Below are 24,476 nucleotides of genomic sequence, written 5' to 3'. Positions count from 1 at the left end.
AAGTAAAAGACCCGTCACCAAATTGAAATAAAAAAATAAAATGATTTTGGTAGAACTTTGGAATAGAGGCTGCACTGTTAATCTTCATTCTTTTATGTATTTGGTGATGGTGTCAAAAGTAAAAAAAAAAAAAAAAAAAAAAAGATTCTCAATTACTCAAGAGAAACAAAATTACATTTTGTCCTAATTACAATTGTAAAATCAACACTAATTTACAAAGTCCTTATTCAGTTACCACTTCACGAGGTCAGTGTTAAACAAAAGATTGATTTTTAACCTGGGAATAATCCAGTTCCACTAAAAAGGATCATGCTGGATTAGGATGAAAATAAAAATTGCAACAATTCAGAAGATTTTCCCTCACCGATCAAAGGCAGAGGAGATAAAGTATAGTACCAGACTACACTTTGCTCCAAACCAAAAAGCCCAAAAGGTCACGTTTTTTCAGAATTGTCTGCATTTGTTCCAGTTCATTTGATTCATTAATCTAGTGGTCTTCATTAATTCGCTATTTTAATAACTCATTGTAATATAACTTTCTACCCAGTAGCTGCTTTCCAAGAACTGCAGGCTCAGTTCGCTCTTCCTACTGTTTTCTTAGTCTTTTTCAACGCTAAGGCCAATAAGCATCTCCTGCCTTTACAATAATCATCTTTCATTCATTTTAGCTCTTTACACCAAGTGGCTTCATGTATTGTCTGGAGGATTTCCAAGAATTTTTTTCTTTTAATATCCATTTTTATACAATAAAGATGGTGCAGCAAAGTGGATCACTTCCTGTGTGTATAGAAATAATTTGCTTTTAAATATTTTTTTCTGCTTAGTAGTTTCTACACATTATGCACTAAAACCTCAGATTTCTCAAACAGAATATAGAAGATAATCTTTTTTGCAGTTGTCAGCTGTAATCTGATTTTGACATATTTTGCAGGGAGGAGTCACTGTCTAGTATTTCGAAAAAGTTACCCATCTGATACTGACCAGGTTGAACATTGTTCAACTCTGGTGATCTAATGAGAACCTATGCAATAATCGATAACCTGCAGTCATTTCGAAATTTTCTTTTGTAAATAATTTTTTTTTTTAAACCATTGCAGCCTCTATGCTGAAGCCTTTCCAAAAAAAAAAAAAAAAAAAAAAAAAAAATTGTTTTATATTTAATTTAAAACCATGCAAATAATATGAATGCAAACTTAAAGGAAAAAATGCAAATTAAATTTTCTATGCAAATAAACTTAAGAAAACGATGTCAAAAAAAAAAAAAAAAGTCTAAATATGCTGACAAACAAAACATTTTTTCTCATTTCATGCTGTGTCTACTGTCAAACATTTTTTATCAAACGATTTCTAATCAAGGAGTTAAAAAATAGAAATTAAATGAGCAAAAATTCAAAAAAAAATTCTTTAAATATAAGGGATATAATTAATGTCAAGTGTCCTGCTTTTATGGACACAAAAATGCCCAAGCTAAGTTTTCATTAAGAGAAACGGTATACTAATTTGAAGTAACTTATTGATTTTCCATATTATTTGGATTCTTCAAACAACTGTTCTGTTCTTGAGTAATTTTCAAAACATTTTGCTATACATATATAGTATTAGGACGATTAATTGGAATTCGAGAAAAAAAATGGCAAATTTGGACATATCAAAATCAGTATCGGAAAAATTGGGCTATTTTCCGATGCCAAAACTATTCTTTTGTCTTTTTTATTTGATTTGGTTTAAAGCAAAATCTTCCATTGCTGCTAATAATGATAAAATAATAAATATTTATTGATTTCAAGTGCCAATAAAGCTAAAATCTATAGATATAGATTCCACAAGTGTAATTTTACGTTTACGAAAATATTTACATATTGATGTTTTTTTGTTTTTTTTTATGGAAATCGAGGAAAATACCAACTCTATAATTAAATATTTAGAGTTCTATAAAGAATTGGAATCGGTAATTGTATCGGAATTGGGAAAAATATTGGAATCGTCCCATCACTAATATATATATATATATATATATATATATATATATATATACATATATAAATAAATAAATAAATAAATAAAAGAAAGAATACTTTTAGATTAGAAAGATTCAAAGTTCGACAAGATACACCTGAAGAGGGGCGAAGGTTACATTGACTGAAACGTTGTGAAAATGACACTCAAGAGAAGACAGTAATCCAAAGAATTCAAATAATACGAATAACCTATCTTCATCCGAAATTCATTTCCGTCTCAAATTTTTTTTACTTAAAACTCCCAGCCATTCTTGGTTTTCAAGAAAATCTTCAATATAATTCACCAATTCTTGTAGTAATCGAATTACATTAGATTTATCTCCTGTTGATTCTTTTTAAATGCCGAGTTTTTTTTTTTTCTAAATGTTACTAAATGGAAACCCTCGTAATAAACCATCGATCACGTTATCAAACTTTGGTGGAAAAAAAAAAAAAAATCTATAAATCTGCGAGTTTTGCTTGTCCCCATTCATGTAATAACTTAATTACTCTTTCAGAACATATACTTGAATTAGAAGGATCACAGATCATCTACTAGATGAACGTCTAGATCCTAGCAGTTTAGCAAGTAAATAAAAATTAAATTTTTTCATTATTGATAATTGATTATTTATCTCCCTTCCACAGTGGGGAAAAGGACACTCGAAGGTTGGGAAAGTGGGGCTTGAAGCCACTTCTCTACAGGAAGAACACTCTAGCAGAACAAAAATTACCTGGATAGTTCCGTCAGCATTCCCCAGTAGGGATGCCTCAGGTGAAGTGTGCGAAAATCAATCTTGAGAAATAGACGTCTGACACAGAACCATACAGCACACTGACAGAGCTAGGCACCCCAGAATGCCCACGCTGATAACTTGTTATGAATAAGCATAAATAAACAGTCTGTTTTTCTTCCTAAATAACAACATTAAACTTTAATGATTTTCTGGAAACCCTGTTGTCACAAAATATCAAAAATTAAAAAAAAAAAAAAAAAAAAAAAAAAATTTACAAACAAAAATTTATTCGTAAGTTTATCAAAATCACCAAAAGCACATTTACATGCATGTATGTAAGAATATAAACATTTTAAGGTAAAGTTGTACGAGGTGACAAATTTTTTTTATTTTTTTTTTATATTCCTCCTATATCACAGAAATCACTTTGCTGCTAACATTTCCTCCTTAAACAGTCAATATATTATCTCACTGCACAATTATTTTGCTCCTAATGTAACTACTGCTGGAAGTCGCATACCTATTATATTACCTAGCATCTCCTCTCCTCTCTTCTGATGAGAAGCATTAGGCTCTGAAATATCATGGTATAAAGAGTTACTTATCCTACACCCCAATTGATGTATCATTCATGAATAAATCTATATTCAGTATATATTTTTGTATTGTCATTTTATTATTTCATTGATACTCTATGTGAACAAAATTTCTTTCTTAAAACTGCACGCCTGTCGAACTGTACTCTGTTTGCCTGCTTTCCAGCTGACTACAATATGGTTGTCTTCAAGTCAAACGTAAACAAGTTCTTGAGCCGTTCGACTTAAGTTAACAAATTTACTGAATTTCCATTACTAACGATTACTTTATTGTCCAGTTGACTACTGTACATTCTTTAACCCTTATCCTCGAGTGGCCTTTAAGCCTTGATAAGTGGAGATGCCAATGTAAAAAAAAAAAAAAAAAAAAAAAAATGATCTCCAAAACAATTTCTTGAAATTTGCATTATGCCAATAAGTCTCGTCTTAAAGAAGCGATCTTATTCTTATAACTCCCAAATATATATCAAGTGTTATATTTCCAACAAGAAAGATCAAAGCTTTTATCATACATTTCCGGAGAATAATTATTCGCCGCAAAAAAGAGCCCTGATCAAAATGGCTTTAAGGGGGGAATGCCCTTTTCTCTTCCCTGCACCCTCTTTCTCAGAGAAGAGACGTTGCGAGCCTGTCTCTGTTTTATCGTTATTTTCATGGCAAGTGCTCGTCTGAGCTCCAATCTACAGCCCCCCCTCCCTCGTTAAACATTCACGAGAAACACTCGTTTGGCTGTAACCACTATCAATAATTTCCTACACTCTTTATCTGTGCTTAAACCTAAACGAAGATTACATGAAAAAAAGCTTCTTTCTAAGAACTGCACACCTGTGGAACTCTCTTCCATTTACCTGTTTTCCAGCTGACTAGAATATGGCCATCTTCAAGTCCAATGTAAACAAGTTCTTGAGCCGTCCCCCTTAAGTAATCCAATTTACCAAATTTACACTTCTAACAATTACTATGATATTGTCCTTTTGACCACTGTACACTCTTTAACCCTTATCCTCGAGTGGCCTCTAGGCCTTGATAAGTGGTGATTTCCTTTGTAAAAAAAAAAAAAAATTTCTTTAAATAACATTTCACATGGAATTGTCAATATATGCATTCACAGGACACAAATATGGCACAGACAATTAATTAAACTCGAGGGACAGCAACACAACATATTCATTGTTAGATTGGAGTTTGATTAATGTGAATGCAGATTTGGAGTTGGGCAATATTGGAAGTTAGAAGAAAGAGGATTATATTTTAAAATCATGTGATGTAGCCGAGTGCTAAGCCAAGGAATAGTCTATCAAGAGGATCAACTTTCAAACAAATTTATAAAAACAAACGTCTACCTTGATATGCAATATTGTCTTCAATGATTACTCTTTCGAACACGACGTTCACTAATTGTTTGATGGTAGCAGCTGCAGTGTTGATGGTGGTACTGTCTTTTGTGAAATGGAGTCGGAAACACAACACCAATGCCTGCAGAGATAAAAAAAATATATTTATTTTAAAATACTTTAACCTTTGAAAGATTTGTTTGTTTGTTTTTTAATTGATCTATATTGTTAAAGATAAAAATGTAATTTGCTTCAATTTCTTTGCAAATATAACTATTCCTGCTTGGAATATTTTTCATAGTGACAATATCTTTCATTTCTGCAATAAATGAAAACTACAAATGAAAGTCATTTTAACGCTTATCAAGTTACATCTCCAAAAGAGAAAGTAGTGTCTGGGAGAATCTGATGACAAAAATACTACAAGACCATCCTTTAAAAGTCTAGACAAATCATTAGATTTCTTCAATCAGGTCAAGAATATTTAGAGTATTCAGTGATTATTTACAATTACGAACAGGTCATATTCGCAAAAGCACAAATTGAAGTATTTTTTTTTAACTAAGACAAAAATTTAGAATTTTTAGTCATTTTAATACTAAACCCTGTGTATTGCTTTATTGCAGGTCAATATTTTTTTAAATTTTGAAATTGTTATCAAAACACAGAAGTGAAATTTGATACACTGAAAGAGCATATCAAGGTGCCTTATTTCCCTGGTTTTGTGGAATTTGAACAAATATTTTGAAAATCATGCTAATTTTTCTATTTTCTGGTAATTTTAAGTGTGTATCACTTTATTGCAGGTCTCTCAAAATGCCTAGAAAGGGTCGATTGACAGCTAGTGAAAAGGAACATGCTATTGCAGGCCTTGCAGAAGGTTTATCTCTGGTAGATTTAGCCAAGGAGCTTGAAAGAGATTGAAAAACATTGTCTTCATTCATTGAAAATCCAAGCAGCAAACCAAGCTCGGACAAAAACAAGTCAGTTTCTTCTCATGATGTTAGAAACCGTCGCCGTCAACTTATCAAGCAGCCGGGCAGCAACAGTGCTGCTATATTTGACAAGGCTGGAATACCTTCTTTGTCCAGAAAGACACATTGCAATGTCTTAAACAAAATAGCAAGAAGCATTAAGCCCATAGCAAACTCAGAAGGAAAAATGTTTGGCTTGGACTCAGAAATGCATGAAAACCAACTTTGAAAACGTTCTTTTCACCGATGAGGCCAGAGCAACCTTTGATGGACCAGATGGGTGGGCCAAAATTTGGAGTTCTCTTGGATTCCCTACCCCTCATTGATTCAGTCATCAACAGGGAGATGGAGGTGTCATGTTTTCGACTGGAATAATCTGCGCTGAACTAATTGGATCATTTAGAGTGCCAGAAGATGTCAAACTGACAAACCAGTCTTATATTTCATTTTTAAATTAGCACTTATCATCATGGCTTGATGACCTTCCATTGGTGCAAATTGATTTTTATGCATGACAATGTGCCATCCTACTCAGCTAAGTCATTAGTAGAGAAAATTTGATGACATGGCCACCTTGTTCTCCAGATATAAACCCAATTGAGCAGCTGTGGTCAATAATAAAGATGAAAGTTTATGAAAGAGCTGTTCAATTTTCATCAAAGGATGAACTTTGGAAGATTTTGGAAGCTTGCTATAGCATCACATCATCTCAAATCCGCCGATTGACATCATCAGTTGACAAGAGGCTATTAAAAGTGATTTTGAAATATGGGAGTTATGTTGATAAATAAATATTTCCTTAAACAAAATGTGAAATTAGTTCTTGTTTTTGGATTTAGAATATTGTTTTATTACCAAAAATATACATTTTTAGACACTTGAAATAAAGTGATACACATTTAAAATTACCAGAAAATAGAAAATATTTGCTCAAATTCCACAAAAATCAGGGAAATAAGGCACCTTGTTATGCTCTTCCAGTGTTATACCAAATTTCATATCTCTGCGTTTGATAGCAATTTCAAAATTAAAAAAAATATTGATCTGCAATAAAGCAGTACACAGTTTAAATATATCCATTATCAGATGGAGTTTGATCTTGATAGTTCGAATTGAGTTGTCTCACTCTTATTTATTTAACATAGCTGACTAAAGTCCCATGTTTCGCTTTGCCATAAAAATTTGATTTTTTAGTTAAAAAACCTACTTTATCAATTTACGTGATTTTTCATTCTGTCTTCATTCTATGACAAGTACGCACAAAGATTATTCTGTTTTGTTTTAATAAGTGTAATCCCTATATATATAAAATGAACTCATTTTTCCCCCTTCTGATTTTGACCTTAATAGAATTAAAAATCAAGACATTTCATGCAAATGTAATACGCACAAACTGCAGCACAATATCTGAGGTGTGTTATAGACCTATTACCTATCCACTTCCTCGATAATCGTAGATTCCTATATTCTACCTGCTGAGAGTTCACTGCCAAAATCGATTAAGATCAATGGAAGTGGTAAAATTTTTTCTCTCTAATAAATTCCTCCTTCCCCACTACCACTTAACATTGTTGCGAAATCGTCCACAAGAGACAGTTACGAAGGAACACTGGTTTGGGTTTTCTTTACTTCGTAGTTACTTAAAAAAACTGGAATGGAATTTTAATTCTACTGGGTGAAACGCACCATGGAGTTAACCGAATCGAAGAGCTATTTATGCCATTTTTTTTTTTTTTTCGCTTTTCATTGTGTTTTTTTGTTTTTATTTTTCTGAACACGTCCATTTTTTTCCCTGATTTATGCTTTTTTTTTCAGATTTCTTTTTTAAAGAAGTTTTACGTTTGTTTGCTGTTTTTTTTTTGTTTTTGTTTTGCCGATTTTTTAAACCATCGTTTTTATTTTTATATTTAAACAGGGTTATTACTTTGCTTATTCTTTACTTTACCCCCCCCCCTTACACACACCTCCAAAGAACCGGGAAACGCCAGGTACCCCCACTAGTTCTAAATAAACACAAGTTAGTCAAGGAGATCTTTCAATGAATCTTTGCTGCATAATGGATTCCATAAAAGAGTGTCACTCAAGTTTTGACTTACTTTTTCAGGAGTAAGCAAACTAATGACTGCTCTCTTAAAGACAGAAGGTACCTATAGAGAGTTTGGTGTTTCTTTCCGCTAGTGTCCAATACAACTCGTAATATCCTTGTGTATGTGCAGTTAAGTGATGTCTCGTCAATGTCTAAGTTATCAAGCTGTAGAGCACGACAGATTTCGCCATGACTAAACGTTCCTGAGATTGCCAGAAAAATAGAACTTCCAGATGATGTGCTGGCCATCAAAGGATTTTTCCATTGAAAGTTAGTCATTGCAATGTTGATCTGCATTTATCACTGCACAGGTCATGATCGTCTACTCTTTGTCTTCATCAAAATCCACTGCTTAATTTTGACACTGCCCATCATATCAATCATGCTTTCTCAATTACTGCTGCGACAAAGCAATATTTAGACTTAAAACTCCCGTGTCCTATAATGCAGGAGATAGCATACTACCGCTTTTAATCTGAAGCCAAATCCACGGCATCCCACACATTTCTTTCATTTACAAAAAAAAAAAAAATTTCTTGATAGTCTGCTTCCAGTTCATTTTTCTTTTCTCCCTTTTTCCAGTTAGAAACACTTCATTGGCCATTCTCTTTGAAGCCACCCACTCTTAAGGTATTTCCAAGCCAGCCTAGACAGTTTGGTTAGTGCACTTTGACTTCTTAGTTGAAAATTTGATTACTACATTGGATCCCTAGAATCTTTCTAAAGCACTTAGAATCAAATGTATTTCCGCTTGAGATGCCAAGTTTTATTTCCATATAATAGTGTGAGCATGATGATGTTCCTTCCAAATACAGGGTGACCCCCCCCCCCCGCCCAAGAAAAACAAAAGCTAAATGGAGACCATCTAGAACACATGCTGTAGAACGGAGAAAAAAAAAGCCAAAAACCCTAGTGTTTTGATGTGATGTTTTGACTATAATAAACTAGTTATGACCAAAGTTTAATTTCAATCGTCGGACAAAACACTAAGAAACGGGGCCTAATTAGAGTTGGGGCCCCGTTTTTTTTTGGGGGGGGGTCACCCTGTAAAAATCATAGCTCAAGTTTAAACCAAGTAACAATGCTTTATTTTGAGGGATTTAAAATAACACTTTATTTCTCTTCCAATTGATAATTATTAACCATTTAAATCATGGGACATAAAAACTCTTCAGAAAAACAGACTTGCAACCAGAATAAATATTTCTTCTAGCTGAAAAACGTGTTCAATTTAAGGTCCAAAGGCCCATCCATTTCTGAGATCAACAGAGACCAACCAAACCTTTGTCTATTTTACTGGCAAATATAGTATCATTTGGAGTAGGTCCCACAGCAGAACTACTTGAGAATTATCAGCTGTTTTATTTATGGGCATAAAAACTGGTTGATCAGAATGTATTATCTGGAGTGAACATTAAAATCTTCACCCAAATTTAGTGCTTGATTTAGACACTGGTCATCGTGTCAATTATGTGATCACAGTCACTGCTGTAACACACAAATTTTCCTTCCAAACTAAAAAAAAAATAATAATCACAGCTTAAGTTTAAAACAAGTAATGTTTTGAGAAGTTTGAAATAACATTTTTGTTTCTGTTCTAATTGACATTTATTAGCTGTTTAATCATTGGACATAAAAACTGAATAATGAACAAGTATTATCTAGAGTTAATATAAAAAAATCTGTAGAATTTCAAGTCATCCGCTATCTCAGCATAAACACCAGTTTTTAAGCAGCCATAAGAAAACTAACCAATTTCTTGGGTGGTCTTTTCTTTTAACTAAAAGTGTTTCTCACTGCAGATTTGCCGTTCATAGCATTCATCTATATACTTGTACTTGAGACAATATTCATTCAACATGCTTCTCCTATAGAACACTGTATCCTGGATGAACACAGACTATGCACAACAACCATCGCAGTAGAGATGGTAATAGGCAGCCAGTCTTAGGACCAGAGGCAAACACCATAAACCTGTGAGCCAGAGCTCAATCCAATATCTTGATAGAGGGCAACCATGCCTTCAGTTGGCCTCTCAAACTTCTTCCAACTTTGGAGTGATTTTGAAGCTATTGCCTCATGAATGACCTTTAGTGGGTTGAAGTGCACAGCATGGCCAAACCATTAAGTCTTCTTTTTATAAGAGATTGGTTCTGGGAAATAATTTTGCAGCACGTCTCAACTTGGATAATGGAAATAAAATAGCGCCAGCGGATCCAGAGAAATTTGGCAGAGGTTATATTGGTCAAACACTTCTAGCTTTTTGAGATTCCGAGCTCTCCTTTCGCAGCCGTAAAGAATTTATGTACTCTTAACAGAGGACTTAGAAGCTATGACCAGCCCTTTTCCTATGGCGATGGAAATCACAAGTGACTGAAGTATGCTGAGGACTCAGTAGTAGACAGATCTGGATTGATTGCCGTGACTCTTGATGCGGCAAATACACTTGGAACCATCATAAATACAAGATATGGCATTATAAATGTTTAGCAAAATGGTATAATATATGACAAAAAAAAAAAAAAAAAAAAAAAAAAATCTTTCCTACCTTAGCAAGATGATCATGCTGGACCACAGAATTAGTTGTAATTAAGAGCAATGCAGTCTGTAACAATTTTAATTCTTCCGTTCCTGTCTCCATCAGTATCCATAACATGTTGATAATATTCTCTGCAGCTGACTAAAATAAATAAATAAAAAAAAATGTTCATTGGATTTTGTTTATCTCATTTTAGCATGAATATCTGCATGTATTGGGATGGTGCATAACTGTGGCTTAAAAAAAATTTTAATTCGTTGGGGGTATCTTGAGTGTAAAGTCATTGTTGCAGTTCCAAGCAAAAAGAACAGCAGCATAAGTCCGATTAGAGAAGCTTTCCCAAACAAAGAATTAATTCAGTCAGATTTAGGCTACTGACAAAACTCCAAATATCTCGAGCTGTGATTCTTACCATGTATGCTTGTGAATCTTGGACTGTATATGCTAGACATGCCAAGAAACTTAACCATTTCCATATGACCTGCCTCCATAGATTGTTAAAAATCAAGTGGCAAGACAAGATACCAGACACAGAGGTTCGAGTCCGGTCAAACCTTGGATCATTACACACCATGTTACAGCAGTGCAAGGTTTGTTGGGCAGATCATGTATGCTTGCATGCCTGATTCAAGGCTCTCAAAACAACTCCTTTACGATGAACTGTCTAAAAGAAAAAGACCCGCAGGAGGACAGCAGAAACAGTTCAAGGACAATCTGAAGGTCTTCCTCAAACCTCAATGAAAAAAAAAAAACTAACCCTAGAAAGATATTCCTAGCATGCTGCAACTCACAAAGAGGCTAGACTTGCTGAATCTGCACGCAATGAAGAACGCAAGAGAAAACGTGACATTAGAAAAGACAGAACAAACATCTGATATGGAATTATCCCACAGCTGTTTAACATGCAGGAAATACTTGAGAGCGTGAATCTGTCTAACAAGACATCTTCAAACCCACAGAAGGATTGCATGATCACAGTCATCTTCGCAAGCGATGGACGAACATCATTATCTGGATTTTTTGGACCACTGTTCTCATCTTGAGTTCACATTATGAGAGTGTTATTTGTACAATGTTTGAATTAATGTAATCTCCAACGTTTTGCAGGCACATCTTGTTAAACTCTGCAATCTTTATGCTGAATGGAAGCCTTTATTTTATCAACGGGGTTAGAATGCTTTTATTCCATCAGCAATAATCAGGTAGAAGATTTAAGTAATTCGCAATTGTATTCTTAGTATCACCTGCACTGAAGATTGAACCTTCAATCTTCAGAAGACTGTCACTTAAAACAGTTTTACTTAGTACTTCATCCGTTTTGCCACAGGTTTTTATGGATAACACACAAGATAAGAACAGTCGTCCAAATAATTCAAATATTACAAAGTTTCAGAATTTTTACCGATTTATCGCAAAAAAATAAAAATAAAAATAAATAAAAATAAAGCATCAAAGCAATATAAATGTTTTGAGCTTTTTTTTTTTTTCTTCCAGAAGATTAATCTGAATTTACCAATGGATTTCTATTGTAAAACTATAAAATTTATATCAGGTACAACCTAAAGCAATAATTATTTCCCTTGGACCAAAGAAGGGAGAATTATCGCCCTTGAAAAGAAGAGAGATCCACCATGAAAGTTTTGGGAGGTAAACAAATGTGTCGCGCATCACAGACTTTAATCATCGTGAATCCAGCAACATCTACCTTTCCATCTTGCTCTGTAAGTTGTTAAATAAAACTGTTAGCATTTATACTTCGTCCTCTGCTATGTAATCAGTAGGGCTATTACAATAGAATATTCTTATTGTTTTGACTCTTGAGTATATATCCAACACAGTTAATTGAGAACGACATCACTATATAAAATCATAAGATATTAACTGATATATGCTCGAGAGTCAAAATAATGAAAAGAATATTCTCTTGTCATAGACCGAGTAATCAGATGAATTAAAATGTAATGAGCCACACCTCTACAGAATATGGGCACACTGTTGGGCTTGATTTCACATAGCACATATATATTCTACTTACCAACGAAACAACTTCATGAGAGATAAGTTTCTGCACAGAAGATAACCCAATCTGCACTAGCTTTGAATGCTTCGTCTCGCATCCCATAATGAACGGCCTCACTACATCAGAACTGACAGATAATAAACCTAGAAAAAAAAAAAATAAATAAATATTAAATGCAAAATTTATAACATTATAATATAAATAATCATGATCGAAAAAGAAAAACCCATATTTTATTTTATTTTACAGGATTTTAAATTTTTAAACAGATTTAAAGAGAAAATCATTTTTCTGTCTCACGCACATTTCACTAAATAATATAGATAATTTCTAACTACATATTTTGGCTTTTATCCTTTCTCATTTTATTATTTCTTATCTGAACGGTTTCAAAGTACTCGGGTAAAAAGCAAGCACCACGACTAGCAACCACACAATACCATTATTTTTAATCTGGCATAGATTTACTACACCAAGTAAATGCAAAACCTACAATTGCAAGGATTCCAAATTGTCTTTTTAGGTTATAAACTTTCACTTCTTCCTTTTATATATACACTAGCGGGGGTACCCAGCGTTGCCCGGGTGTTTGGAAGTGTGTATGTAGGAGAGGGTGACCCTGTTTTAATATTTAAAAAACATGATATTAAAAAATTGGAAAAACCAAAACAAAGCAAACCAGCGAACAAACGTAAAAAAAAAAAAAAAAAAAAGGAGTAAAGGAGGAAAAAAAGTTTAGGTAGGAAGATAGGTTCGAACCCAAAGCATTGAGGCTAAGGCGTAAAAAAAAAAGTCTGACATGTTACCTCTACGCCAAAGAGACATACAAGTAAGAACGGATAAAATTAAACCTTTAAAAACACTTGCAGGTGGTTTAAACTAATGTCAATGTTTTCTAGGTCAAACATGACGTCATTGTCGTAGTAGCATGAGGAGAGAAAATGAAGGAACGATTTTTTCGGCACCCCTCCTTGTAGAAAAGGATCCAGTTTAGGGTGAAGGAATTAATGTTTTTGGCCAATTTTTCGATATTTGTCATCCAAGATGTTGAGCTTCAAAAATGATACCCAACTCGTGAAAATCCATCGCCTCTGTCAAAAGTTTTTACGAGACATACAAACACACCCATTTTATCTTTTCTATATATACTAGCGGGGGGTACCCGGCGATGCCCGGGTGTCTTGAGGTAAATCAAAACTCCGGGGGGGGGGGGGGGGTAATAATTAAAAAAAATGTTTTGGTAGATGAGTGTATGAGGATCGAACCCGTACCCTTGAGTTGGAAATCATTGTGTGAAGTGAAAAAAAAAACATGCTACGTTAACCATTGAGCCATGGCGACAGACAACATTATGCATGTTTGAATTTATTTAACTATAAAAACAGGCATGCGCAAGAAAAGTTAACTCTGCTGCTTCCATTTGACCTAATTAAGAAGGTCAAATAGAAGTCACGCAAACCCAAATTTGACTGTTTCTTCCCCGAACAGATGTTGGGAAGGGAAAGCAGCTCCCAATTGTCCAGACTGATATACAAGATTGATCAAAGCTGATTGCTTCTAGACGTTTTTCCCGGCGTAATGCCAAGAAGACGTCGTTTGAGTTTAGTTTCACATATTTATACTAAAAAGCCCAATCAACACGCGAGAAGCTAAAATAGCAATAATTTTGTAAAAGTCAACGTAAATAAATCTAGATGTGACGTGCTTTCCCAAATCGTACATATTATTTAGGACCCATATAAACAGTTGTAAGCTATCGTAACAACCTCGGAACCGTGTGCGAGAAAAGCCTTTTGAAGACATACACGAAATAGTCACACACATTTTGCCTTTTATATATATATATATATATACTAGCGGGGGGTACCCGGCAATGCCCGAGTGTCTTGAGGTAAATCAAAACTCCGGGGGGGGGGGGGGGGGGGGGTAAATAATAAAATAAATGTTTTGATAGGTAAGTATGAGAATCGAACCCGTACCCTTGAGTTGGAAATTAATGTGTGAAAAAAAACAAAAAAAAAACGTGCTACATTACCCATTGAGCCACGGCGACAGACAACATTAAGCAGGTTATTTAACTATAAAAACAGGCGTGCGCAATAAAAGTTAACTCTGCTGCTTTCATTTGACCTAATTAAGAAGGTCAAATAGAAGTCACGCAGCGTTTGGGTTTGTTTACCCAAATTTAACTGTTTCTTCCCCCAACAGATGTTGGGGAGGGGGAAAGCAGCTCCCAATTGTCTAGATTGAATAGCAGCTGTTTGATCAAAGCTGATTGCTTCTGGACGTTTTTCCCGGCGCAATGCCGAAGATGTCATTTGAGTTTAGTTTCACTTTATTTATACTAAAAAGCCCAATCAACACACAAGAAGCCAAAATAGCAATAATTTTGTAAAAATCGATGTAAATAAATCTATACGCTACGCGGTTTCCTAATTCCTAGATATTATTATATAGGACCTATGTACACAGTTTTAAGCGATAGTAACGAACCCGGGACCGTGTGCGAGAAAAGCCTTTTGAAGACATACACGAAATGGTCACACACATTTTGCCTTTTATATATATAGATATAGATACTAGTATGGGGGGTTCCCAGCGTTGCCCGGGTGTTTGTAGATGTGGTGTGTGTTTTGGGGTAAATCCAAGCCTTGACACACAGTTCGAAAATAATAAAGTAGGGAAAAAAAATGTGCAACGTTTAACGGCAGGTCCCCGTTTTTGACAAGTTACTGACGTCAACTTTGAGTGCGGGACAGCGTTTTATTTACCGCGAGTTTGTTCAGTTCTTTTTATATGAAAAAGGTTAATGCACATGCGGCGATCGAAAATTGTTGAATATTTATCTTTTCAAATTTGGGCAAATTAAATAGACTGGCGACGCCGGTTGTTAACTAAGATATTATCATTTAGGCGCGATATAAAAAGTTTTAAGTTGTGAGGCGACCGATCGCTTCTCCGAAAAAAGCCTTTCATGGACATACACGAAAACGCGTGCGCGCGCACACACACATTTTTGCTTTTCGACAGCTCTACCTCGACCACGGAAGTGACGCCCGCAAATAACTCGTCCGAATGTCTAAACAAACATCCGTCCGCTACTTGTACAGTGCTCAAACCGTGAGCTCCACATTTTTCAGCCAATTAAGTAGCAAGTGAGATATATTTACAACAGTGCTCTACCCAAATAGGAGGGACACACACACTAGCCTGGATGCCCGGCATTGCCCAGATGTTTGGAGGTGCGTGTTGAGCAAAACAGACAGGCAGGCAGGCTTGAACACATACTGTGTGGGAGGAAAAGAATGTGGAAAAAAAACCAAAAAAAAGTGACGTCTTTGCTATTGCATCAATGGCCAAACCGAAGTGACATGGGTTTAAATTAAGGCTAGTCAATAAAAAAAAATAAAATAAAAATAAAAAATAAAAATAAAATAAAAAGCAGAGGACTTCCAAAAATATCGGTGAAAAAAAGCGACCCCCTCCCTGTAGAAAGTGCCCTGTTGAGGGTGAAGGAATTAATGTTTTAAGCCAATTTTTCGATATTTGTCATCCGAAGGGTCTAGCTTCAAAACAATACTGATCTTGTGGAAATCCGTCGCCTCTGTAGAAAGTTTTAGGCAGACATACATACATACATTTAAACAAACAGGTGAGATTTATATTATCTATATATATAAAAGGCAAAATGTGTGTGTGTATGTATGTATGTACACTTTATGTATGTCCACAAAAGACTTTTTCCAGAGGCTGCTCGCTCGGCTCGCTCATTCTTAAAACTTTTTATATCACGTCTAAATCATAATATCTACAAGTTAACAACAGGGGTCGCCTGTCTATTTAATTTGCCTTACTTTGAAAAGCTAAATATTTCAGATTCGCCGTGTGTTGCTTTCGTTTTCGGTATTAAAAAGCGAAACTCGATTCGAATAGCTACCTCCCCAGCCCACGGCTGGTGGTCTCCAGAAAGCGATGTAAACGTTGGGTCAATGTCGGCTTTTCACCGTCATATCAGACAGTTGCTTCCATTTCAAGACACTCCCCTAATAAACGGGGGAGCTGCTTTTCCTTCCTTAAAGTTCGGTAAAAACTGTCCCACACAAAATCTTAACTGCTGAACAGCCATTGCTTACGTCATGTTTCAAGGTCAAACATTATGCGACTTAACTTCCTTGCACCTGTCAATTTCACTTTATAAACATTAAGTTAACATGCTTATCAATTCCTCTCCCCTCGTGGCCGAGATGGTTAGGTGTCTGGCTTTTTTCCTCTTTCGTTTCCACTTTCGCGTCAAGGCTTCAGGGTTCAAGCCTACCTTCCTACTAAATTTTTTTTTTTTTTTTTACACCTCCAAGCACCTGGCCATGTTTTGATCTACCCCCCCCCCCAGAAAGGCAATTAGCTTTGATCAATGTGGGGGAAAACCCTTCATATCAGAAAATTGCTAATCATTTGAAAGCTGCCAGAGCTCTCCCTTTTAGTGAGGAGCTGGTTTTCCAACATTGTGGAGAAACAGATACGGCAGAAACTGGCCTACAGCCAGAGTAAAGTGCGTGATTCTTAACATAAGCCAGACGTTAATTTCTGTACCTGCGTGAACTCATTCACTTAACTATCTATTTCTGCAAGTCAATCTTGATTGACATTGCTAAATTTGAACGTTTTTCACTACTTGTCGCATCATAGCGTAGCGGTAAGATGTCAGGTTTTCTTTCATTTTTGTTCTGCCTTCGCATTACGGGTTCAAGCCTACTTGCCTACTAACATTTTTTTTTCTCCAAACACCCGGGCAACCTCGCTAGTAGATATATAAAATAAAAATTCCAATTAAAGTAAAACACGAATTGCCTCCCCCTGCTAACAACTACATGAATAATATGAAAATTAAAGAATTTAAGTATTCATTTGCGATAATTTGCAATTATAGTAAATTTAGGTGATATTTTCAGCTCTTAAAAGCAAACAATGTTTTTTTTTTGGGGGGGGGGGCGTAAAAATAATCGAATCAGGTAAACATTTTGTGAAAAAAAAAAAGAAAGAAAAAAAGGAAACTTATACTAAATAGGAGTTAATCAACATGTTTTCGAAAGGCTTTTTCCATATATTTTATTAAAATACTTGCTAAAATATATTTCTGTTTTGAGATTGAGTCATTGAAAAAAAAAAAAAAAAAAAAAAAAAAAAAAAGCTATGTAATCCATTATTAAATTTGTTAAAAAACAAAGATGCCTTATGCAAGTAAATGCAAAACAAAATTGTAATAATTTAAAATTACATTTCAAGTTATATACTTTCAATTCTTCCTTATATAAAGAAAAAATAAATTTCGACTAAAAGCAAAATACGAATTGGCCTCCCACCTGCTATCACTACAACATGATATAAAAATGAAAGAATGTAAGGTTTTCCACATACTTTATTAACACAAAATACATGCTAAAACATGCTTTAGAGTTGGATTGAGTTATTGAAAAACAAAATATTGTTTTAATTATTCTCATTACTCATAATTTATGATTAACTGAACAAACAACCAATCCCCTTTAGCTCTATGCCATTCTCACCTTCTAAATTAGAATTATTTGATCCCATATAACATGCTTTTATGGAAGCTCCATATTTCCCTACATTAAAAACCAACCTTATGTCCAAGTTTGCCCTTGCGGGAAGGCAAGTAAATAAGAACATAAGGCTTTTCCAATTCACATCAAAAACCGTAAATAGAAAATCTTTCATTAACAAAATTAATATCCGTCCACCTAGTGAATGTGTGCGACCATTTCGTGTATGTCTCGCAAAGGCTTCTTTCGCACGCGCTCCTGGGATCGTTACTATCGCTTAAAACTATTTATATAGGTGCTATATAATAATATCTAGGATTTAGGAAAGCGCGTAGCGTATAGATTTATTTACATCGACTTTTACAAAATTATTGCTATTTTGGCTTATCAAATGTTGATTCGACTTTTTTTGTATAAAAAGCGAAACTAATTAAAAGTTAACGGCCTTCTCGGCATCGCGCCGGGAAACGTCCAGAAGCAATCAGCTTTGATTAACCTTGTATATCAGACAGTTACTATTCAATCTGGACAATTGGGGGGGAGCTGCTTTCCCCTCCCAACATCTGTTGAGGGAAAAAAAACAGTCAAATTTGTGTAAACAAACCCAAACGCTGCGTGACTTCTATTTGACCTTCTTAATTAGGTCAAATGGAAGCAACAGAGTTAATTTTTATTGCGCACGCCTGTTTTTATAGTTAAATAAATAAATTCAAGTCTGCGTTGTATGTTGGGGTGGCCCAATGGCTAACGTCGCACGTTTTTTTGTTGTTTTTTTTTCACACATTAATTTCCAACTTAAGGGTATGGGTTCCATCCTCATACTCACCAAAACATTTTTTTTTTATTATTTAACCCCCCCCCCCGGAGTTTTGATTTACTTCAAGACACCCAGGCATCACCGGGTACCCCCCCCCCGCTAGTAAAAAATAAAGCAGAAGGATATTGTTTTATATATCCAACAGATGCGGAAGGGATTCTACAAGCTAGAATATTGGTCAATCTATGACCGACATTCAATAATAATGTCTGTAATTACTATCATCATTATCAATGGCAGCGATGTAATTAATACCAATGAAAATGGTAAAATGCTGAAATCCTTTTTATAAATCAAGTGAAGAAGCCGTACTATATGAGCAAGTGGACCAGGCATTGCCCAGAAATGAATTAGCATGCTTGTGTACTACTCCAAACCTATACTACATTATCATTTATTTATTGCGGACTATTATCCTCATCATTTTTAGTCGTTTCACAATGTTTCAGCCAACTATTCCTCTGGCCTTAGTCAGGTGGTAACTGCAACGGGATAGGAACTCCAAATCTAACTACATCATCATCAATTACTGCCTTCCATAGTTGTTGTCGTTGTCTCACCATGTTTTGGCCAACCATTTCTCTCGCCGGCTTTGGGTAGGATTGAAACTGCTATCTTCACACAATACTCACCTAGAACCATAGAGATTCAACGTCTATCTACTGCGCCATGGGCCCCTTTGGATAGAGACTTTGAATTTAGTCCCAGGTAAGCATTGTCTGAAGATCGCGGTTTCAATCCTACCCAAAGTTGGCCAGAGGCTTAGTTGGCCAAAATGTGGTGAGACGAAAAACTATGGAAGGCAGCAATTGCTGAGAATGCAGTTAGGAGATACGCAGTTCCTATCCTGTCATGGTTACCCCCTGACGAAGGCCAGAGGAATAGTTGGCCGAAGCGTCATGAAACAACTAAAAAGATGAGGATAATAGTCTGCAATAAAAAAAATAATAAAATAATACACATCTCAGTAAACATTTCAAATAATTAAATACCATATCATCATTTATTATTCTTTTTAATATCTGATATAGTGGAAGATCCTGATACCCCAGAGAATCTAATACCCAGTCTATAAAAGATGCTAGCAAGCAGTAACCAATGGAAGAGAGTTAATCTTGATACTCCGGCATTCAAGATACATTTGAGAGTCAATCGCTTATGTTACATTGTACCTTTGTACAAAACTTTTTTTTTTTTTTTTTTTTTTTTTTTTTTACAGTGATCACCACTTATCAAGGCCCGGAAGCCACTCAGGGATAAGGGTTATTGCAAGTACATTAGGTTAGTGTGGAGATTTGATGAAGTGTTTACTTAAGGGGGCGGTTTATTAGGAATTTGTTAACATTGGACTTGAACACATCCAAGTTGTAGTCTGGTGGGAAGCAGGCAGACGGAACAGAGTTCCACAGGCGTGCAGTTCTAAGACAGAAGCTTTGTTCATGGAATCCACGTTTTGATTTAGGCACAGATAAAGAGTGGGGGAAATTTTTCACAGTGGATTCGGCTGGACGGGTGTTTTTCGTGAAAGATTGGCGAGGGGGGACCAGAGATTGGAGTTCAGACGAGCACCTGCCATGGAAATAGCGATAAAACAAGGATAGGCTCGCAACGTCTCTTCTGTGGGAGAGAGGTTGCAGGGTAGAGAAAAGGGCATCCCCTACTAAGCCACAAAGTCTATTTTGTACTCTGTCAAGGCAGGATAGGCTGGTTTTTGCAGCTCCTGCCCAGATATGGCAACAGTATTCCATCCTTGGACGTACTTGGCTTTTATATAGATAGGGAATTGCATCAGTAGTGAGATATCTTCTGGAGCGGTAGAAGGATCCCACCATCTTTCCAGCGAACTTGTTATAACTTATTCCAGGTGTTCAGTCTTTATGGCATCTGATTAATTTATACGAATTATAAATTCCCCACAGGGATATATCAAAAACAAAGGCAGATTAAAGCTGGACGGAGATATGGTTGAAAGTATATGCTACACAGAGAAAAATGATATTTCCATTGTCTTCCCTGGATAATTTTACATATGAACATTCAGTTTTTGTGTAAATTCTCTAACCTTTCTTTCTATAGGAACACCGATATGCATATCAGAAACTAATGACACAAAAATACTTGATCTACATCTTTCCTTCCAATGAAGCATGCAAGGTATTTGAAACATTAAATTTTATTTTTATGTTTCAACCACTCATCAGAATATATCTAGAAACATATGGAATATCATAAATGGCATTTTTGTTTGTTGTTTTTTTAAGGAGGTGGTGAACTTTAAATTAAAATAAATCGCATAAAAATATTTTTATTATATAAATATGTTGCTTATTCCAAAGGTTAATTTTTTGCTTTTTAATTTGAATACAATTTCAGGCATATAGCTCACGTGATTTAATCTAGAAGCCCAATTTTAAACTTTGCATTAAATTAGGCTGTATTTCAGCAATAACACAGTAAACGTGTTCCAAGTAGTCTATTATGTCTGGTCCATCATCATAGAAATGAGACTATATATTGCCAAAGAAAAAAAAAAAAAAATCTAATGGGGTTAAATCGTACAAACGAGGTGGCCAGCTAACAGGTCCATTTAGTGAAATTATTCATTCTTCAAGTGTTTCTCAGTAAATTGAGCTTATCAGCTGCAATTTGCAAATGCTGCTTGAGTGTCAGTCTTTTCATGCCAAACGAAACTGAACTCAAAACAACCGATAGTTGCCAAATCTTCAATTAAAGAAAACAGTTGTTAATTTAAAGTTTGCTACCTTAAAAAGAAAAAAAAAAAGGGACCAGCGTGTTCAATTACCTGAATAAAAGTACAACATATGTACTTCAGTGTAAATATGATGAATAAATCAAAAAAAAATAAATAAATAAATAAAAAATTCAGCCCATGGGCATTATGCTAAAATTTAGAAGAATTAAAACGTTATAACTAAAAACTGCACTTCCTGTTTATGTTCCTGCCACAAAAAATTGTCTCAGGACCTTTGTTGAGTTTAAATTGCATTTTGCTGGAGAGCTCTTTTGTTTAAGAGCACCTACTCTGGTATTTCTACTTTTTCATTTGTGACCAATGATCGATTTGATTCTTTCCATTTCATCTGATAAGCTGATAATTAAGTTGTGAAATCTACTGATTCTCCATGCCAATATTTTATTGGGTGAATTCTTTACACTCAATAGCAAAACGCTTATCTTTGGTAAAATGAAAGTATAAAAACTTATTTTCGATTACAGCTAAACATCTACGAAAGACATGAAATGCCCCCTTGTTAAGCTTCAACTTGAAAATTCATATTCCACTACTAAATATGCATATTGAAGGGAAACATTTAGAAGTATCCGAGGATATTTTAAAAGACTGTTGCATTCATGTACAAAATGGCATTTTCAACCTTTCCTTTTGCTAATTTCCAGAGATGATTGAATTTCTGCTTTTACTTTTGAAAATATATTGGGAATTATTTTTTCAATGGAGTACTTTTTTGATGGAATACTGTAATTTGGACAAAGTTTTGACTTTCCTTCCTCCTCCTGCGCCCATGTAAAAAAAAAAAAAAAAAGAAGCATTTCTGATAATTGTTCAAAGGAGCATTTTCAACCCCGACTTGGGTCCATGTTCAGAGTTTCTGATTCCTATCTGTGCTAAAAAAAATTAAAATAGTGGTGTACCAATTAATTGGCAGGGAAACGGCCTAATCACCCACTTTGCCGATTACTCGATAATCTATTGATTTGCCGATTAATTACTTTTCTCTTTCCTATTAAATTTAAATCATTTCATCACTGCCAAATGACTCATCAGATAGCTTTAACATAGTAACTACTAATTTAACTTAATGTTAAGTGTTTGCCCACTATTATAGCTTTTTGCCTTTTTTAAATATAATTACAAAATACAATTTCCATTTCTTAAATGATATAATTAAACCATTAGATAATAGAAACAAAAATTACAAACCAACTACAAAGTACAAATTGTAACTCTTTAAATGAATAACTAAGCTGAAATTCTGCACCTGCTGCTGCTGCTCTACTTCCTCTTCTATTCTTGCTGCCTGCCTCCTCTGCTCCTTAGTATTTAAAGTTGAATACTTTTCAGCTATAATGTATAAACATTAGTTTCTCCATTCTCAGGACATAGCCTGTTCCTCAAAGGTTCATACACATCACGAGCTTCTCACTCTCCACATACGAAGGTGGTGCACTTAAATATTTTGAAGCGAGTTTACTTAGCAATGATAAGGTCTCCTGTGTCTACTTCCACCACTAAAATGGATCACCTCTTCCAAGTAGTGGGAAAGTTACATAATGATCAAGTTCTGATGCAATTCTATCTATACAAGAGCCAGATACGTCCAAGGATGGAATACTGTTGCCACATATGGGCAGGAGCTGCTAGAAAAGACTTGTCCTGCCTTGATAGGGTTCAAAATAGACTTTGTGGCCTTTCTCTTCGCTGCAACCTCAATCTCACAGAAGAGATGTTGCGAGTTTGTCTCTGCTTTATCGTTATTTTCATGGAAAGTGTTCGACTGAGCTTCAATCTATGGTTCCCCCCCCCCTCGCCAAACTTTCACAAGAAACACTCGACTAGCTGAAAACACTATCAATAATTCTCCCCACTCTTTATCTGTGCCTAAACCTAAACATAGATTCCATGATCAAAGCTTCTTTCTTAGAACTGCACGCCTGTGGAATTGTCTTCCGTTTGCCTGTTTTCCAGCTGTCTATAATATGGTTATCTTCAAGTCCAACGTGAACAAGTTTCTGATGAGCCGTTCCACTTAAGTTAACAAATTTATCGAACTTCCATTACTATCGATTACTATATTGTCCTTTTGACTACTCTACACTCTTTAACCCTCATCCTTCAGTGGCCTATCGGCCTTGATAAGTGGTAACGCCTATGTAAAAAAAAAAAAAAAAAAGTTCTTTTGTGTACTTAAGCATAAGGGATTTACTCTGATTGTGATTCTTGTAGTTGCAGTCTGCAGGTTTAACTCAACTTCTACCGGCTATAAATTTGAATAGATTGAAAAAGATACAGTTTTACTTTCACTGTGATCTTTTTGACCCTCAAAGCCTGAAGAAGTGTATCCTGCTGATTCTGCTTCCTCATCATCAGTAGAAAGTAGATGTAGAATCCAATTCTTAGTGTTTTCCATGTCATTCTTTTGAAATTTGAATTTGAATCTATGAAAGTAGACATACACACGTTTGTATCAGTTATCAGATAGGATGAACTCTTGTTTCCATCGATTCATTAAATTGTCCAACAGTGGTAAGGATCCCACTAAAGTCAGAAATATCAGAATTATATTGAACAGCTTTTCAAAGAAATAACCTCAAAGCTAAAATTGTATGTATTATCACCGATATGGTTGAAGTTCTATAACTTGCTTCTTTGGTGATTTCTTCAAATGGACTCAGAACTGGACAATTTTTGGAACAAGTCTCCATGGGTAAGTTGTTAAGGTAGGAATCTTAACAGCATACATTACAAGAGCTTTTCATTGTTCTGAATTTCTTTTCGTCATATATGTTGAATTCCATCGTGTGATAACATCTTGAACGAATTTGTTTTTTTTTTAATTAAGCTGATTCTGTATTTCAGTTAATTTGCTAGTGGAGAGTGATTAAAGTGAGAAACTATATTTCTGTTAGTTGTAATGATTGTCTGAACAGCCTGTTGGGAAAATAATGAATCATTTATTGAGAGTTGCAAAGTATGTATGAAGCATGATAGTCAAACTTAGAAAAGGAACATTATTTGTAGCAGCTGTCCAAACGTCTGTAGTCAAAGAAATTCTAA

The 24,476-nt window shown here is 35.0% G+C and overlaps 1 protein-coding gene across 1 annotated transcript in view; it reads right to left on the bottom strand.

The window, feature by feature from the left end:
- The window catches only part of LOC145256176 (protein MON2 homolog), a 1,437,553-nt gene that overhangs the window by 1,340,229 nt on the left and 72,848 nt on the right, over positions 1-24,476 (bottom strand). The window contains exons 4-6 of the mRNA XM_080114764.1: positions 12,299-12,426; positions 10,273-10,404; positions 4,674-4,806 (exon numbers count right to left, since the gene is read on the bottom strand). Of these exons, the coding sequence (XP_079970890.1) occupies positions 4,674-4,806; positions 10,273-10,404; positions 12,299-12,426 (393 nt within the window). The remainder of the gene's footprint in view (positions 1-4,673; positions 4,807-10,272; positions 10,405-12,298; positions 12,427-24,476) is intronic.

This window comes from Euprymna scolopes, chromosome 32 (genome assembly GCF_053919585.1).
Source record: "Euprymna scolopes isolate OS-2025 chromosome 32, ASM5391958v1, whole genome shotgun sequence".
NCBI classification, from domain to species: Eukaryota; Metazoa; Mollusca; class Cephalopoda; order Sepiida; family Sepiolidae; genus Euprymna; species Euprymna scolopes.
This window is presented reverse-complemented; position numbering and strand designations above follow the sequence as displayed.